General features: G+C 40.8%; 1 protein-coding gene across 1 annotated transcript in view; it reads left to right on the forward strand.

Annotated features, from left to right (window-relative positions):
• LOC122560427 overlaps window positions 1-16,921 on the forward strand; it is a 225,201-nt gene that overhangs the window by 78,273 nt on the left and 130,007 nt on the right. Inside the window, exons 34-37 of the mRNA XM_043711060.1 lie at window positions 8,472-8,627; window positions 11,476-11,675; window positions 15,150-15,238; window positions 15,938-16,071. Coding sequence (XP_043566995.1) covers window positions 8,472-8,627; window positions 11,476-11,675; window positions 15,150-15,238; window positions 15,938-16,071 — 579 coding nt within the window. The remainder of the gene's footprint in view (window positions 1-8,471; window positions 8,628-11,475; window positions 11,676-15,149; window positions 15,239-15,937; window positions 16,072-16,921) is intronic.

Below are 16,921 nucleotides of genomic sequence, written 5' to 3' on the forward strand. Positions count from 1 at the left end.
GCAGGTGTCAGACACAGTGAAGAACAACAGGTGTACAAATCTTAATTTGTATTCCACCATGAGGGAGAAAGGAAACACCTGTGTGGCCCGTGACAAGCAATGCATTCCTCATCAAAGGGCAATGTTGTGTGATAAAAAAAAGTGAAGGGGAGGGCAGGGATTAAATCAAAATAGAGTTGGAGGAGGAAATAAAACACTTCACTCCCTGTGGTGCCCACCTCTCCATGAATAGCTATCCCCTGTTTATTTACAGCCCAGGCTGTAGCAATGTGAGCAGGCCCCAGCTGCAACAGGAGCAGCAGCAGCAATAGTAGTAACTGCTTGTGAATCCAATTGCAGCCCAGTGAAAAGAAAACAAACAAAAAACCAATAAAGAAGAAAACCAGAAGTCAAATGTCTCTTAGCTCAGAGAACTTTCCTCTTCTTCTACTCCCTTCTCACAGTACACTGGCTGTGGCCAGTCAGCTCGGGATCAGTCTCCAGACCTGAGGAGATTCTCATCTCCTGCTTACATTTTTTTTCTTTTTTTTGAAAACTGCCACTACTGCCTAACTGCGGTAGTGCTTTTTTTCCCCCAGCACCCATGTTGTGTGTGTGCAGGTGTGAGGCACAATGAAAGACAACAGGTGTATCAATCTTTATTTAATTTCCACCAACTGGAAGAAAGAAAACATACAAGTGGCCAGTGACAAGCAGTGCCTTTCTCATTCCCCCATTTATTTATTTTTTTCTTTTTTTTCCCAATATGCATGATTCCAGAAATGCTTAAAGACAACTATTCCGAGTGAATTTTATTCCCCGTTTATTTTTTCTTTTTTTTATTTCCCAGCATCCAAATCTCCTGGTTTTTTGTTTTCTTTTATTTCTTTTTTTCTTACCCCACACTACGGCCTAACTGTAGTAGTGCTTATTTTTTCCCCAGCACACATGTTGTGTGTGTGCAGGTGTGAGACACAGTGAGAGACACAAGGTGTATGAATCTTTATTCAATTTCCACCACCAGGAAGATAGGAAAATGCCCAAGTGGCCAGTGACAAGCAGTGCCCTTCACAAAAGGCAATGCTGTGTGATCAAACAGTGAAGGGGAGGGCAGGGATTAAATCAAAATAGAGTTGGAGGGGGAAATAGTGCACTCCACTCACTGCGGCACCCATCCCACGTTTATTTTTTTTCTCTTTTTTCCATTTCTTTTTTTTTTAGTGCTTATTTTTTTCCCCAGCACCCATAGTGTGTATATGCAGGTGTCAGACACAGTGAGAGACACAAGGTGTACGAATCTTTATTCAACTTCCACCACCAGGAAGATAGGAAAACACCTGAGTGGCCAGTGACAAGCAGTGCCCTTCAAATCAAAGGGCAGTGCTGTGTGATCAAAACAGTGAAGGGGAGGGTAGGGACTAAATCAAAATAGAGTTGGAGGGGGAAATAGTGCACTCCACACCTTGCGGCACCCATCCCCTGTTTATTTATTTATTTTTTAAACCCCCACACTACCGCCTAACTGCGGTAGTGCTTATTTTTTTTCCCCAGCACCCATGATGTGTGTGTGTGTGCAGGTGTGAACAGTCCTGTTTTTTTTTCTCTTCCTTTTGTGTGTGTGCAGGTGTGATACACAGTGAAAGACACAAAGTGCACAAATGTTTATTCAATTTCCACCACCAGGAAGATAGGAAAACACCCGGTTGGCCAGTGACAAACACTGCCCTTCACATCAAAGGGCAATGCTGTGTGATCAAAACAGTGAAGGGGAGGGTAGGGACTAAATCAAAATAGAGTTGGAGGGGGAAATAGTGCACTCCACTCCCTGCGGCACCCATCCCCTGTTTATTTATTTTTTTCTTTTTTTTTCAGAACCTCTGACCCTCCTGTTTATTTTTTTTTCTGAATCTCCGGTTTACTTTTTAAAAAAATTTAACCCCCACACTACCACCTAAGTGCGGTGCTTATTTTTCCCCCAGCACCCATGGTGTGTGTGTGGTGTGAGACACAGTGGAAGACACAAAGTGCACGAATCTTTATTCAATTTCCACCACCAGGAAGATAGGAAAACACCCGGGTGGCCAGTGACAAACACTGCCCTTCACATGAAAGGGCAGTGCTGTGTGATCAAAACAGTGAAGGGGAGGGTAGGGACTAAATCAAAATAGAGTTGGAGGGGGAAATAGTGCACTCCACTCCCTGCGGCACCCATCCCCTGTTTATATATATATTTTTATTTTTTTAAAATTTTTTTTAATATAGAATTGGAGGGAGAAATGATGCACTCCATTCCCTGCGGTGCCCACCTCTAATGTCCCTTTTTTTTTTATCCCACACTACCACCTAAGTGCAGTAGTGCTTATTTTATCCCCAGCACCCATGCTGTGTGACACAGTGAAAGACACAAAGTGCACGAATCTTTATTCAATTTCCACCACCAGGAAGATAGGAAAACACCCGGGTGGCCAGTGACAAACACTGCCCTTCACATCAAAGGACAGTGCTGTGTGATCAAAACAGTGAGGGGGAGGGTAGGGACTAAATCAAAATAGAGTTGGAGGGGGAAATAGTGCACTCCACTCCCTGCGGCACCCATCCCCTGTTTATATTATTTTATTAAACAAATTACAAAAACAGTTTACAACAAACAGTTACATTTACAGCTGCATACAAGAGACAGCAACTTTACACAGGAGAGGAGCAGCAAAGCCAGGCCCCAAACCCTACCATTCAAACAGTTTACAGGGACATGAGGACAAACCTCAAATCCCAGTTTTATAAAGAGACAACAGCAATGACAGTTGTACATTACACAGTTTATATTGCTCAGCCAGGACTTCCTGATTGGCTCAGGTTAACAACCCCAATCAAGATTCTCGTAGCCAATAACATCCACCTGGTTCCAATTACTACAAGGTGACAGTATTTATTAGGGAGAACATTGAAGTGGTGGAGAGAGAGGATAACCAAAGGGGCCAAGGAAATAATCTATTTGGCTCAGGCTAAATCACAGAAAAAGTTCAATTTTATTGCTCAGCATAGCCTATAGACCATCAAATATGAGCAAAGACGTCAAGGAACAATTTGCAATGAAATCTCAAAGCTGTGCAAGAATAGTAGTTCATGGAGCTCGTAATCATCAGTATAAATTAACTGGGATAGCAACACCAGAAGAGTCAAGATTTCCTTAAATGTATTCAGGAGAAACTTCTGCAGTAGCATGTTTCTAATCCTGTAAAAGAGCAGGTACAGCATAACTGGTTTTGGGGAAATAAGGTGGGCCAAGTGGGGGGAAAAAACGATGGTACAGTGAGCATTGTATCATCAGGTTTATTCTGGCTATGGACAATGCCAAGGAACAATGCAGAGAAAAGAAGAATTAACTGGGGAAAAGAAAACAGCTGGGGTTTATAAAATCATAAAGGGCATGGATACAATAATAGACAAGATCTTTTCCCTGGAGTGGGTGAGTCCAGAACTAGAAGGCAAAAGTTTAGGGTGAGAGGAGGAAGATATAAAAGAGACCTAAGAGGCAACTTTTTCATGCAGAGGGTGGTGCGTGTATAGAATGAGCTTCTAGAGGAAGTGTTGGAGGCTGGTACGATTACAACATTTAAAAGTCATCTGGATAGGTAAATGAATAGGAAGGGTTTAGAAGAATATGGGTCAAGTGCTGGCAAATGGGACTAGATTAGGCTAGGATATTTGGTTGACATGACGTATTGGACCGAAGGGTCTGTTTCCGTGTTGTACATTGCTATGACTCTATGACTCTCCTGGAGAAGGGCTTATGCCCGAAACGTCGATTCTCCTGCTCCTTAGATGCTGCCTGACCTGCTGCGCTTTTCCAGCAACAGATTTTTCATTTCTGATCTCCAGCATCTGCAGTCCTCACTTTCTCCTCTCTAATTTCTAACCTCATAAAAGAACAGATACAGGAGAACTGGTTTTAGGGCATAAGGCCAAGTGGGGAAAAAAATGGTGCAGTGAACGTTGTATCATCAGGTTTAATCTGGCTGTGGGCAATGCCAAGGAACAATGCAGAGAAAATATGAATGAACTGGGAAGAAGAACAGTTGGCCCAGATTAATTGGAACAAATGATTGTCATGCAATACAGTAACTGAACAATGGACTGATTTGAAGAATAGAGTGTTTTGGCCTTGTCAAAGTATATTTTCACAAAGGGGAAAGATGGAACAAATAAATCCAAAGCCCTCGGATGGTGTAAAAGATAACGGTTAAGATGAAGCAATTCTGCAAATCCCTTCCTAACAGCTTTGTGGAGTACCTGCACCTAGAACATAGAACATAGAAAAATACAGCGCAGTACAGGCCCTTTGGCCCTCGATGTTGCGCCGATCCTAGCCCACCTAACCTACACTAGCCCACTATCCTCCATATGCCTATCTAATGCCGTTTAAATGCCCATAAAGAGGGAGAGTCTACCACTGCTACTGGCAGGGCATTCCATGAACTCACGACTCGCTGAGTAAAGAATCTAGCCCTAACATCTGTCCTATACCTACCATCCCCTCGTAATAGCTGACTCCATACGTGGAAAAAGGTTCTCATGGTCAAAGGATTCAACATTTCAAGAAGACAGCTCACCACCACATTCTTCAAGAATGGGTGATTTAGGATGGGCAGTAAAAGTTGGCCTAGCCAGTGTAGCCCACATCCTCTGTAAGAATTGTCACAAAGTTAAAAGAAAAAGAGATAATCCTGCCATTACTAAGGAAGAAGATGCTACCTAGGTCACGATGAAACAGCAAGTCACTCAGCCACATATATATGCTGTCTGCACTTAACATTCATTAGAAACAAGGACAAGGAGTAGAGTTCATCCATGAATACTGAAGGAAATGATAATAGGAATTGCAGAAGCACTGGCCATAATTTTCTAGTCTTCCTTAGACTCTGGGTTCATATCAGGCGGTTGAAGAATTGCAAATGTTACATTCTTATTCAAAAGTGTAGAAAAATAAGCTGAGCAACTATAGTTTGAGCATGGTATTGGGGAAGTTTTAGAAGCGATCAGTTTGGACAAAGTTGAGAGTTGCTTGTCAAAAGTGGGTTAATGAACGAAAACCAGTACTGTATTATCATGTACAAATTGCTTGAGATTTTTGATGAGCTAGCAGAGAGTTAATGGGGAAGATGCTTTTGGTGTGGTCTAGTTTGACTTCCAAAGGGCATTCAATAAAGTTGCATCAGACCTGTAAGCAAATTTAGAAGTTGTGGAATAAAACCAATTAAAGCGTGGATCCAAAATTTACTGACTGAGTGATAGGAAACGTTGGGTGCTTTTTGGACTGATGGGATGTTTCAAGTGGAGTTGAAGAAATTCTAAGTGAAGGATAATTAACTTAAAAGTCAGCTTGAGGATAGCTCAGAGGAGGCTACATTGTCATGGTGATGGGTAGAGCTTCGGAAGTTTCTTTAGTTTCAGTTTATTTCATTGTTTCCTGAGAGAATGTTTAGTTGTAGTTTGGACTTGGTGTGGCTTATAGCTGACTAACATTCAAACAAGATAAAATGTGCTGAAAGCAGAGCAAAACCCTTACATCATGATTGATCATGTGGAGGTCGGTAAAGTTTAATCTCCACTCGAATTTTGTGAGAAACAATAGCTGCAAGCCTATTCTGAAATGAGTGGAACAAAAACAGAAAAGTTCGGCAGCTCTGGCAGCATCTATGGATAGAAATAAAATCCAACATTTTGGGTCCAGTGACCCTTCCTCAGAACCCGATATCACATCGACAATTCTAAATGCATAGGTCAAGTGCAGGTAAAGGGTCAGAGGGAGGGGTCCAGGTGGAGGGAGAGTGTTGGAGGTGAGCAAAGGGGTCTGTGGGATTGGGCAACCCAAAGAAATGGGCACAGAGGTGAAGGCAACTGAAGAAGGGTTCAATGTCATGCTGTACCCAAAATTCATTAAGGTGAGGACACAGAGGGATAAAATTGAGGTGGAATGAGTAGATATGTCTCCATGTCCTATCAAAGGAAGCAACAAACAAATGAGCTTGAAAGTGTTGGATAAGTAACCACAACAAGGGATTTGAAGCATCTATAATAAAGAGAGGGTAAATGGAAGCTTTACCTCCAATAGCTGGAGCTAAGGAAAATTCTCCAGAGGACTGTGGCAGACTTGCTTATTGGGAAGTAGGAAACTTTAAGATTGATGTGCGTTATAAAGAATTTTTTTGGGGGGAATGGCTCTAAATGAATTGCTGTAAAGCGCCAGCATGGATTTGATGGCTACCTTCAGTGCTGTAACCATTGCATCATTCTATAAGTGAGTTAACATGCTCAGTCATCTCATTGATTGATTGCAATCACTCAAGCCCAATAATAAAGGATTATAATAATCTGAAATGATAATTTAAAAATTATTAATGAACTAATAGTTTTGAAGAAGAGTCCTACTGGACTTGAAAGATTTACACTTCACCTCTCTCCAGGTGCTGTCAGACATGTTGTGTTTTCTAGCTCTTTATGTTTATTATTTTGCATCCCCAGCATCTTTTGTATTATCATTTTACATTAATGTACCAATATGTCTTGATTAAAATAAGATAAAAACAACCGAAAAGCTTTATCCAATTCTTTGTGATCATGTACAGAGAAATATCCGCACCTGAAAGCAATCACTTCTCTGTAGAAATTACACATTTAAAAGGTTTGTAAATCACCATGTTATTATTGAGTGCAATATGATGGCTCAGCGGTTAGCACTGTTGCCTCACTACACCAGGGACCCAGGTTCGATTGTGACCTCGGGCCACTGTCTGTGTAGAGTTTGTACATTCTCCCAGTGTCTATGCGGGTTTCCTCCGGGAGCTCCGGTTTCCTTCCACAGTCCTAGAGATGTGCAGGTCAGGTGAATTGGCTGTGCTAAATTGCCCTTGATGTTGGGTGCATTATTCAGGGAGAAATGAGTCTGGGTGGGTTATTCTCCGGAGGATCAGTGTGGACTTGTTGGGCCGAAGGGCCTGTTTCCACATTGCAGGGAATCTAATCTAACCTAATTATATGCTTTGACTCCTAATAGAGACTAGTCAACATGTTTTAACTATTCAATGGCCAAGGCAAAATTATAGAATCATAGAATCCCTACAGTGTAGAAGCAGGTCATTCAGCCCAAACCAACCCTCCAAAGAGTATCCCACCCAGACCCAAACCCTGTCCCTATATTTCTCATGGCTAACCCACCTAGCCTGAATATCCCTAGGCACTATGAACAACTTAGCGTGGCCAATCCACCTCACCTGCACACCTTTGGACTGTGGGAGGAAACCGGAGCACCTGGAGGAAACCCACGCAGAATTGGGGTGAACGTGCAAACTCCACACAGACAGTTGCCTGAGGCTGGAATCAAACTCAGGCCCCTCGTGCTGTGAGGCAACAGTGCTAACCACTGAGCTACTGTGCTGCCCGAATGGTTGTTTAAATGTTTGATAAAACTGGTTTTGCCAACTTTGTGATTTGCAAGAATGCCAACGCACTGGGGAACAGCATTTAGTACCATGTGAAAAATGTGTGCTGATTGGTTGACATGTGGATGTGGTGATAGAGATGTTGCAGTTAATGATGACTGACGTTAAATGCTAAACTGTGACTAGTTAAATGAAGCAAGTTGATTCTGACTCTGAAGAATCAAAGAGTGGCTGTTGCCTGTTTTAAAAGTTGGAACAGTTGCCATGTGTTTGCATGTTGTTATCAGTAAGTGTTGTGCTAATTCTTGTCACAATCTGGATTATCTGGCAAATGCTGTTCAATTGCTGAATCATATTTAATGTTGGATACCATGTCTTGATTTTGCAACCATGGATGTAGGCAGTAGCTTGGTTTCTGTGAATAGCTAAAGAGACATACTTTTGATCTTATCTGCTAGACTTTGTAACTTATAGCCTATATACCCAACAATGGAGTAAGAATGAGAATTCATAGATTACATTACTACTCAATTGTATGATAAAGCAGAATGTCTTTCTGACTTGATGGCAACTTCCTGTTAGATGCTGTCAACCCCACCGGCCAATCAAACACCTATCTGCTCTCATACAGCACAAGATCATTGTTCCCTTACAATGGTATTCTTGAGAGATGTCCTGATGAGTGCACAACACAAAGCTTCGATACAATATGTCTTCTTTCAGCAATATTCACCTTCTTGATGACTGGATCTGGACAGATCATTTCAAGGATGAAGTATCTGATTTTCTTACACTGAGCCCACTATTTGCTTTCACCTCCCCCGCCCCATTCATGCTCAATAAACATAGTGATGATGATCGTGCAAAATTCTCCTTACCAAACCAAACTTCAAACAAACAAAAAAATGAAAACACCAAATTTTGAGCCAACTTTGATTGTCCCAGGTGTAAAAATAAATGCAGCTGTCATTACAAATTTATTAAAATTTTCAGTAGCCTTCAGTGAATGACACTATTAATATAAAATTGAGAATTTTCCTCTTGTTTTTACAGGTGTTGAAAACCATTGATCCCAGTGGATTGGCTGATCTTCTGAACAGGCCGAGATTCATTGACAACAACAAGATTCTGATCACAGTGTTAAATACTTATGGATCAGTTCAGAATCTAGTTACATTTATTGATGTTTTCAACCAAAAAGTCCAAGATGTGAGTTTCAAATATTACGTCCCTGATTATATGATGTGCAGATAAGTTATAAAAGTTCTTTCAATACAGTGTCTGTTATAATACTGGGTGCAAGCTGAAGTTCTGATCGCAGCTTTAAGTGCCTCTTAGTGGGAGGACAAGGTACGGATATGTACAGGTGCTTCTACACCACTAACTGCATGTAGCCTTTGGAGAGGGGTGGACACTGTAAAGTGGGAATTTTGCTTTATCTCCCATTCCAACTTCATTTAGCGCCCTCTCTCTACCTTTGTTGGTTTTTATAGAATAAAATCCCTACAGTGTGGAAACAGGCCATTTGGTCCAATAAGTCCACACCAACTCTCTGAAGAGCATCCCACCCAGACTCACCACCCCTCACCTTGTCCCTACAACCCCCATGGCTAATCCACCAACCTACACAGCTCTGGATACTATGCGTAGTTTAGCATGGAGGAGAAAGTGAGGACTGCAGTTGCTGGAGATCAGAATCGAGAGTATGGTGCTGGAAAAGCACAGCAGGTCAGGCAGCATCCAAGGAGCAGGAGAATCAACATTTTGGGCATAAGCCCTTTGCCCGAAACTTCGATTCCCCTGCTGCTTGGGTAGTTTTGTATGGCCAATTCACCTGGCCTGCACATCTTTGGATTGTGGGAGGAAACCGGAGCACCCGGAGGAAACTCACACACAGGGGGAGAATGTGCAAACTCCTCACAGACCTGAGGCTGGAATTGAACCTAGGTCCCTGACACTGTGAGGCAGCAGTGCTAACCACTGAACCACTGTTTGCATTGCCCTTAAAGGGCTTTACATGTAAGTTAATCAATTGGAAAACCTGGGTGATTTACTGGTGGTGCTTAATAGATGGAGACAAAATACCAAAGGTGATTTGGTGATGGGTAAAAAATAGTCACTTGGGCATAAGAACACATGTGTAAGGTACAAAAGAATTTAAAAATTGCATATGGGTTCTTGTGGTGCAGTGGTAAATCCCTACCTTACGGCCAGGAGACCCCAGTTCAATCCCCATCTGCTCCAGAAGCATGCAGTAACATCTCTGAACAGGTTAATGAAGAAAATATCTAAAACTACATGTAGACAGGTTAATTGGGATACATAAAGTTTGTGAATCTTTGTTGCATGGAGTGTACACTGATGTCCAGTCTAATGTATGTTCTTCACCAACATAATTAAAACAAATGACTTGGTCGTTAACCTCATTTTTACTTCTGGAACCTTACTGTATTCCCATTAGTGAATGTATTTACTTCAACAGAGGTAACTGCAGACTGCAAATACTTAATTACTTGTCAAGTGTTTTGGAATGTTTGAGGTTGTGTAAGGAGCTATTTAAATGCAAGTTGCTTCCTTTATAAAATCATGTAACGCAGAAGGAGATTGTTTGGTCCAATATCCCTCTACATACTCTTTGAAAGCACTGTCAATTTAATCCCATACCCGCATTCTTTCCTCACAGTCATCCAAGTTTCTCCTTTCTATTTGCATCTATAATCTTACTTTGAAAGGTACTGTTGAATCTGCTTTGAGTATATTAAAGATAGAGTTGATAGATTTCTCAATACCTGTGGTGTGCAGAGTTATAGGTATGGGATGAACAGAAGGCATTGAAGCGATTGGTCAGCCATGATTATATTGACTAGTGGTATTGATGGGCTGAATGGCTTGTTCCTATGTTCCTGCATCAGCACCCTTTCACATTGTTTAATCCAGACCACAATTTATGTAAAAATAATTGTGTTTTGATAACTATCTTAAATTTGTCCTCTGGTTACTCTCTCCTATCAGTGGAAACTGATTCTCTATACCTACTCTATTAAAATCAGTTATTTGAACCCCCTGAATAAATCTCACCTTCACCTTCTCTGCTCTAACCTACTTTCTATCTACATGACATTCTGCAGGGTACCAGCTGCCTGTTAAACTGACACTATAAGATAGTAACAGCACTGGTAAGATGGAGAACATAACTGCAACAATTATATTGCACTTTTAGCACTAAGATAAAGTCTCAAGTTTACAAAGACAGGAAGGGTGAAGAACTGAGGGGTGACCTTATAGAGGTTTATAAAATCATGATGGGCATGGATAGGGTGAATAGCCAAGGGTAAGGGAGTCTAAAATTGGAAGGTGTAGATTTAAGGTGAGAGGGGAAAGATTTAGAAGGGACCTAAGGGACAATTTTTTTCACACAGAGGGTGGTGTGTGTAAGAAATGAGCTACCAGAGGAAATGATGGAGACTGATACAATAATGACATCAGAATGGGCATATGAATGGGAACGGTTTAGAGGGATATGAGCCAAATGCTGGCAAATGGGACTATTAAATTCGGATAACAGGTTGGCATGAACAAGTTGGACCAAATGATCTGTTTTTGTGCTGTATATCTCTACAATTCTATAACAAAGGCATAACCATGGGTTGCTGCAGCAAATGAGAGCAGGTGCATCGTTCATATTCCACAGTGCATTAAATCCAAAACTGAGTTGTAATTCATGCTGCAAATTTTATATTGTTGCAGATAATGAGAAAGTAACACCAGCCTTGTGATGGAATAGAATCTGGTTGAACTGGTTTTTGACAACTTACGCATATTTGAAAGTGCTTCCTTTCACACTATGCAAACAACCTGCTTGCATTTGATTTTCATACAATAAACTGAAAATCTGAATTTTTCATGCGGTCCACTGAATCTTATTTGGAATTTGAAGTGTAATCGTTATCACATGCTTTTTCTTTTAGAAGTGTTGCACTTTGAAATAAAGTAAGCTGTATACAGCAAGCAGAGTGTTTCATTTTTTGAAGCGAAACAATGTCTCTTTCTTTTGCAGAATCGTCTGACAGATGATAATCGAGTTGCACTCCTGGAGGTTTTCTGGTACCGCTTTGTGACAGCATTGTCTGAAAACAATGGCACAGATGTGGATGAATGGCTTAATGTCAGACTGCAACCCTATCTGCTTTTTATCACAACTGATCTCTTGGCTTCCAACATCACCCTGAAAATTCCGTGCTTTCCTTACAGGAAAATGTAAATACACCCACATTAATTTCTAATTATATAGAAACGTTCCTTGCCGGATTCTTGCTCAGTACTAGTTTGGATATTGCATCAACCTCAATACTTCCTGTTGAATGTTTATGTATAACTCACTTCAGTTCCAAGTAGGCAACGCTGGACTGTAATCAGTTTCTGCTTCAGGTGTATCTGGGAACTGCAGCATCTACATCACATTTATCATCGACAGTATCTAGTTCAAGTTGGAATTTATTTGTTTCCACTTGCTAAATACGTAAGAGTAATACAATCATCATCCCCAATTATGTGAACTGTTGATTGAGGAAAATTCATATAACCCTCATCTGAAAAAAAAAGTCTTCCTTTTATTTATTATGTGCAGGGAGTTGAAAACAATGGAGGAAACCCAAACTCCAAAAATGTGAATGTTTTGCTGAATTTAACAGCAGAAACACACTTGACTTGTTTCCTTCCATTCTTTCTCTCTCAGCTAGCCAGCTGCCTGTCTGGTCGGCTGCTGGACAGATAAACAAGCAGAAAGTTGTGTAGAATAGTTCTAGGAAATCAAAAGGACAGTAGGCTGCAGTTTGGGGAACAGGCTGTTGTCCATGATTGCAGATGACAGATTTGGTGGGTGAGTCAGAGAGAGTGAGGCAAATGGTGTGATTTATAGAAGGAGGCCAAATTCTTCCTTAAGGAACATCCTGCTCTACCTAGGTCACAAAGTGTTTTCTTTAAGAAAACAACACTCAGCTTCTGGGTCTCATAGATCTCACCTCCCTTCCCAAGCTCTAAGGACCCAGATAACTGAAGGAGAAAGTGAGGGCTGCAGATGCTGGAGATCAGAGTTGAAAATGTTGCTGGAAAAGCGCAGCAGGTCAGGCAACATCCAAGGAGCAGGAGAATCGACGTTTCGGGTATGAGCCCTTCTTCCTGAAGGATACTAATGCCTGTGGGATACTAATCCCAAGCTCTAAGGACCCAGGTAACTAAAGGATAAAGTGAGGACTGCAGATGCTGGAGATCAGAGTTGAAAATGTTGCTGGAAAACGCAGCAGGTCAGGCAGCATCCAAGGAGCAGGAGAATCGACGTTTCGGGTATGAGCCCTTCTTCCTGAAGGATACTAATGCCTGTGGGATACTAATGCACTAATACCCTTTTAGTTCACTACAATCAGCAACCTTATTTCTAAAATTCCTTGGAGTTTCTCTTTTTCAGCTGTAACTCTTGAATGATAAAACTGGAACTCCAGATTGTTTAATATAAACCCTTATTGTTCAGCTCTCACAGGAACTAATATTCTGCTAAAGCAAGGCATTGTATTTTAGTTCAAAGATATTAATGGAAGAAGAAAGAGGATTGTGGTTAGGATTATTAGTTCAGAACCCTTGATTATTAAATGAGTAACATATCACTATGCTACCATACTCAGTGTGCAAAAGAGCACCCATTCCTGTATATCTTGACCAGCTTGTTATCCTTTGGCTATGTGTTTTGTTCTCTAAAAATAATTATGTTAGACAATTTCCATCAGAAAACCAATTACCAAAGTCATAGGAAGAAAGAAGTGAAAAGTGCAGAAAAAACTTAATTCCTGTCACTTTGATTTTCAAATCATTCCCACTACAGAATCTCCAAGGCAAGGTAGATGTGACATTGAGGTATTTATGGAAATGGCACCAAAGCAGTGCCTCCTAAACTTTCTACCCACCGTGACCCCCATTTTGAAGCCTGCAAATTGTTGTGATCCCTCAGTGAGAACTGTCTGAGTTGGAGCACAGCTGTACAGCTGTGGTGACTTAGTCAGAGAGCTCCACAAGTGACCTTTGTTGCCTCAGAGCGTGCAACCCGCTTGGACTCTTGGCTTGCACTTATAACAATGTAAGCACCAGAAAAAGAAAATGGGATCATAAATATCAATGTGACATAATTTAATATCATGAAATTTCCTAATGTCTTCACTGTCAGACTCAGCAAAGGAGTAGAAAGTGGGTCGAAGTTTGCTTTTGTTTGTATTTGTAGAGAAAGAAAATTAAAGTTGTGGGGAAATGCTAGAAGAGACTTGTTTTGTTTTTAAATTGAACTGTAAGATATTTCGAAAAGACTTCTAATTTAATTTGATTTGACTTATTATTGTCACATGCACCCAGATACAGTAAAATGTTTTATTTTATTTGCAGTGCAGGCAGTTCATACCATACAAAGTGCATTAGGGTAATAGAACAGAGCGAGGAATACAATGTTATGGCTGCAGAGATGGTGCACAGACAATGCGATCAACATTAAATACTGGATTAGAGTGGTGCTGGAAAAGCACAGCAGTTCAGGCAGTATCCGAGGAGCAGGGAGATCGACGTTTTGGGCAAAAGCCCTCTTTCCTAATGAACGCCTTTGCCCGAAATGTCGATTTTACTGCTCCTTGGATACTGCCTGAACTGCTGTACTTTTCCAGCACGACTCTAATCCAGAATCTGGTTTCCAGCATCTGCAGTCATTGTTTTTATCTACCTAATCAACATTAAATATAAAATTTGAGACATCCATTCAGAAGTCTAGTAACAGCTGTTCTTGAATCTATTCGTATGTGTATACAGTACTAATCTTTATATCTTCTGCCCAACAGAAGAGGATGGAAGTTAAAATGACTTGGATTAGGTTAGATTCTCTACAGTATGGAAATAGGCCCTTCAACTCGATAAGTCCACCACAACCCTCCGAAGAGTAACACACCCAGACCCATTCCCCTACCTTGTATTTACCCCTGACTGATGCACCTAACACTATGGGCAATTTAGCATGGCCAATTCACCTGACCTGCACATCTTTGGATTGTGGGAGGAAACTGGAACACCCGAAAGAAACTCACGCAGACACGGAGAGAACGTGCAAACTCCACACAGACAGTTGCCCAAAGTGGGAATTGAACCCAGGTCTCTGGCACTGTGAGGCAGCAGTGTGAGCCACTGTGCCGCACCAGGGATGGGAAGAGTCTTTGATTATGTTGGTTGCAGAGTAAAAAATAGCCTTACAGATTGGACAAATGGAGCTGAAATTGTCTTTCTTGTTCAATCCAGATCCTTATCTAAATAATGAAAACACATTAGTACCCCATCTAGAGTTGTTGGTAGGTTTGATGTCAAATTTTATAAATCTGTAGCTCTGATATAGTGCCAAGAACATTGTGTTCTGAAATTCCAAGAAAGCCTGGAATTGGGGTATGGTGCACAGTAAGTTTTAAAATCTGGGATGCATCTTCTATCTATCATTATGTTTTTCACACTTGTATATTTAATGTATTTATAAATAATGTATAAAATATGGAAGTGTAAGTTTGGGGGAATATAGGGTTCCACATTGTAATTTGCTTTTCTCTTTCATCATGTTACACAATCATTTATTTTGTTCAATGTCTTTTAAAAAAAAGACTTGCAATAATACCTGAAGAGAAGGTTAAATGTTAACATATTCTTAAATTTTACATTTAGTGTGAGAACATTGAACACCCTCTACAGTAACATAACTTCCAGTAAACAGAGAGAAATCTATAATGGGATCAAAATTTATTTACAACAAGGTAATGAAAGTATTTTTTCACTTTTAAAGCATTTTATTTATGTAATAAAAGTACCATAATCTTTGAATTGCTTTGTGACCTATATAGAATATGTTTGCACCAAAACCAACTCCCTCTACCCTATATCACCCATGGCTAATGCACTTAACCTGCACGTTGCTGGACAGTGGGAGGAAACCAGAGGAAATCCCCACAGTCACAGGGAGAATGTGCAAACTACACACAGACAGTTGTCTGAGGCTGAACCCGGGTCCCTGGTGCTGTGAGGGCAGCAGTGCTAACCACTGTGCTGCCAGTTTGAAGGCAATGGGAAGATGAGAAGCTGACTTGACACAAAAATGAAAAATGTGAAGTGTATTTTAAACTTTGTGACATAACTGCATTAAGTTAATGCTATTTTATTTTCTAAAAATGGATCCAAAGCATTGTATTTATTCGCTGAAAATGTGTTGCTGGAAAAGCGCAGCAGGTCAGGCAGCATCCAAGGAACAGGAGAATCGACGTTTCGGGCATAAGCCCTTCTTCAGGAATCATTCCTGAAGAAGTGCTTATGCCCGAAACGTCGATTCTCCTGTTCCTTGATGCTGCCTGACCTGCTGCGCTTTTCCAGCAACACATTTTCAGCTCTGATCTCCAGCATCTGCAGTCCTCACTTTCTCCTCAAAGATTGTATTTATTCGAACAATATTTACATTGCAGAACCTAAACCCAAATGCTACAATGCAAGTGATCCAGTTCTGAACTCCACTGCTTGGTTTGTTGACTACCTGGGACTGTTTATGAATGAAATATCGCTGACAGATCTTCAGTCTTTCTTTGATGATGAGACACAGGTAAGTGTTTTATTTGCTTATTAATATAAACACAGATGTGACTGACTCTTGGAAAAATTGATTTGCTGTCAGAGCTCAGTTGCAACAAGATGCCAATGTGTGACCAGCCTGCTGTTGAGACCATTAGCTAGCTTAGTATTCATACCTCAGTGCTTAAATGATACAATCATACAAATGTATTTTTTAAGTCATTAATCATGAAAATTTACCAACATGCATTAGGTCAAATCAAGAACTTTTACAAACAGGTCTAGGTATCACTGAAAGGTGGCCTCAAACCCAGAACTTGGTAATCAAGAGATCGCCACCAAGAAAATAATTTGGGTATTGTGCTTTGATAGCCCTGTTCTAATTCAGTGCAGACCAAGCTATTTGCTTCAGTCGAATTTCTGGGGTGGGGGGCTATTGTTATTTTTGTTATGATCTGTTAGGAGATCTGCCATTTACAAAATCCTCTAATCTTTCTCTTCATGTTTCTCAGCTCTCTCCCGATGGGCCAAATGGCCTGCTGCCACACTGAAGGGATTCTATGTTTTGGATAATATGTATCCAACCAGTAATCAAAGTTTCTTTGACAGGTTCAGTTTTCAGTCTTATAAACCCCTTTATTCAGAGATGCAGCCATTAGAAATGTGACTGGCTGTAATGGTGTTGACATTTTTCAGGGTATTCTTCACATGCTGCCCCCTTTTCCCTTGCCTTGGAAATGATGGGTACCAGAATGAGAGTGTGACCTTTGGATCTGGCTCCCATTTTGCCATTTTTACAGTTCTTCTGCATTTCCCCAACTCCACAAAAGTTGAACCCTTGGTTTCTGTTCAGTGCTACTGTAAAACATTTTGTTGCGCAG

The sequence above is a fragment of the Chiloscyllium plagiosum genome, chromosome 21, assembly GCF_004010195.1.
Source record: "Chiloscyllium plagiosum isolate BGI_BamShark_2017 chromosome 21, ASM401019v2, whole genome shotgun sequence".
Classification (NCBI taxonomy): domain Eukaryota; kingdom Metazoa; phylum Chordata; class Chondrichthyes; order Orectolobiformes; family Hemiscylliidae; genus Chiloscyllium; species Chiloscyllium plagiosum.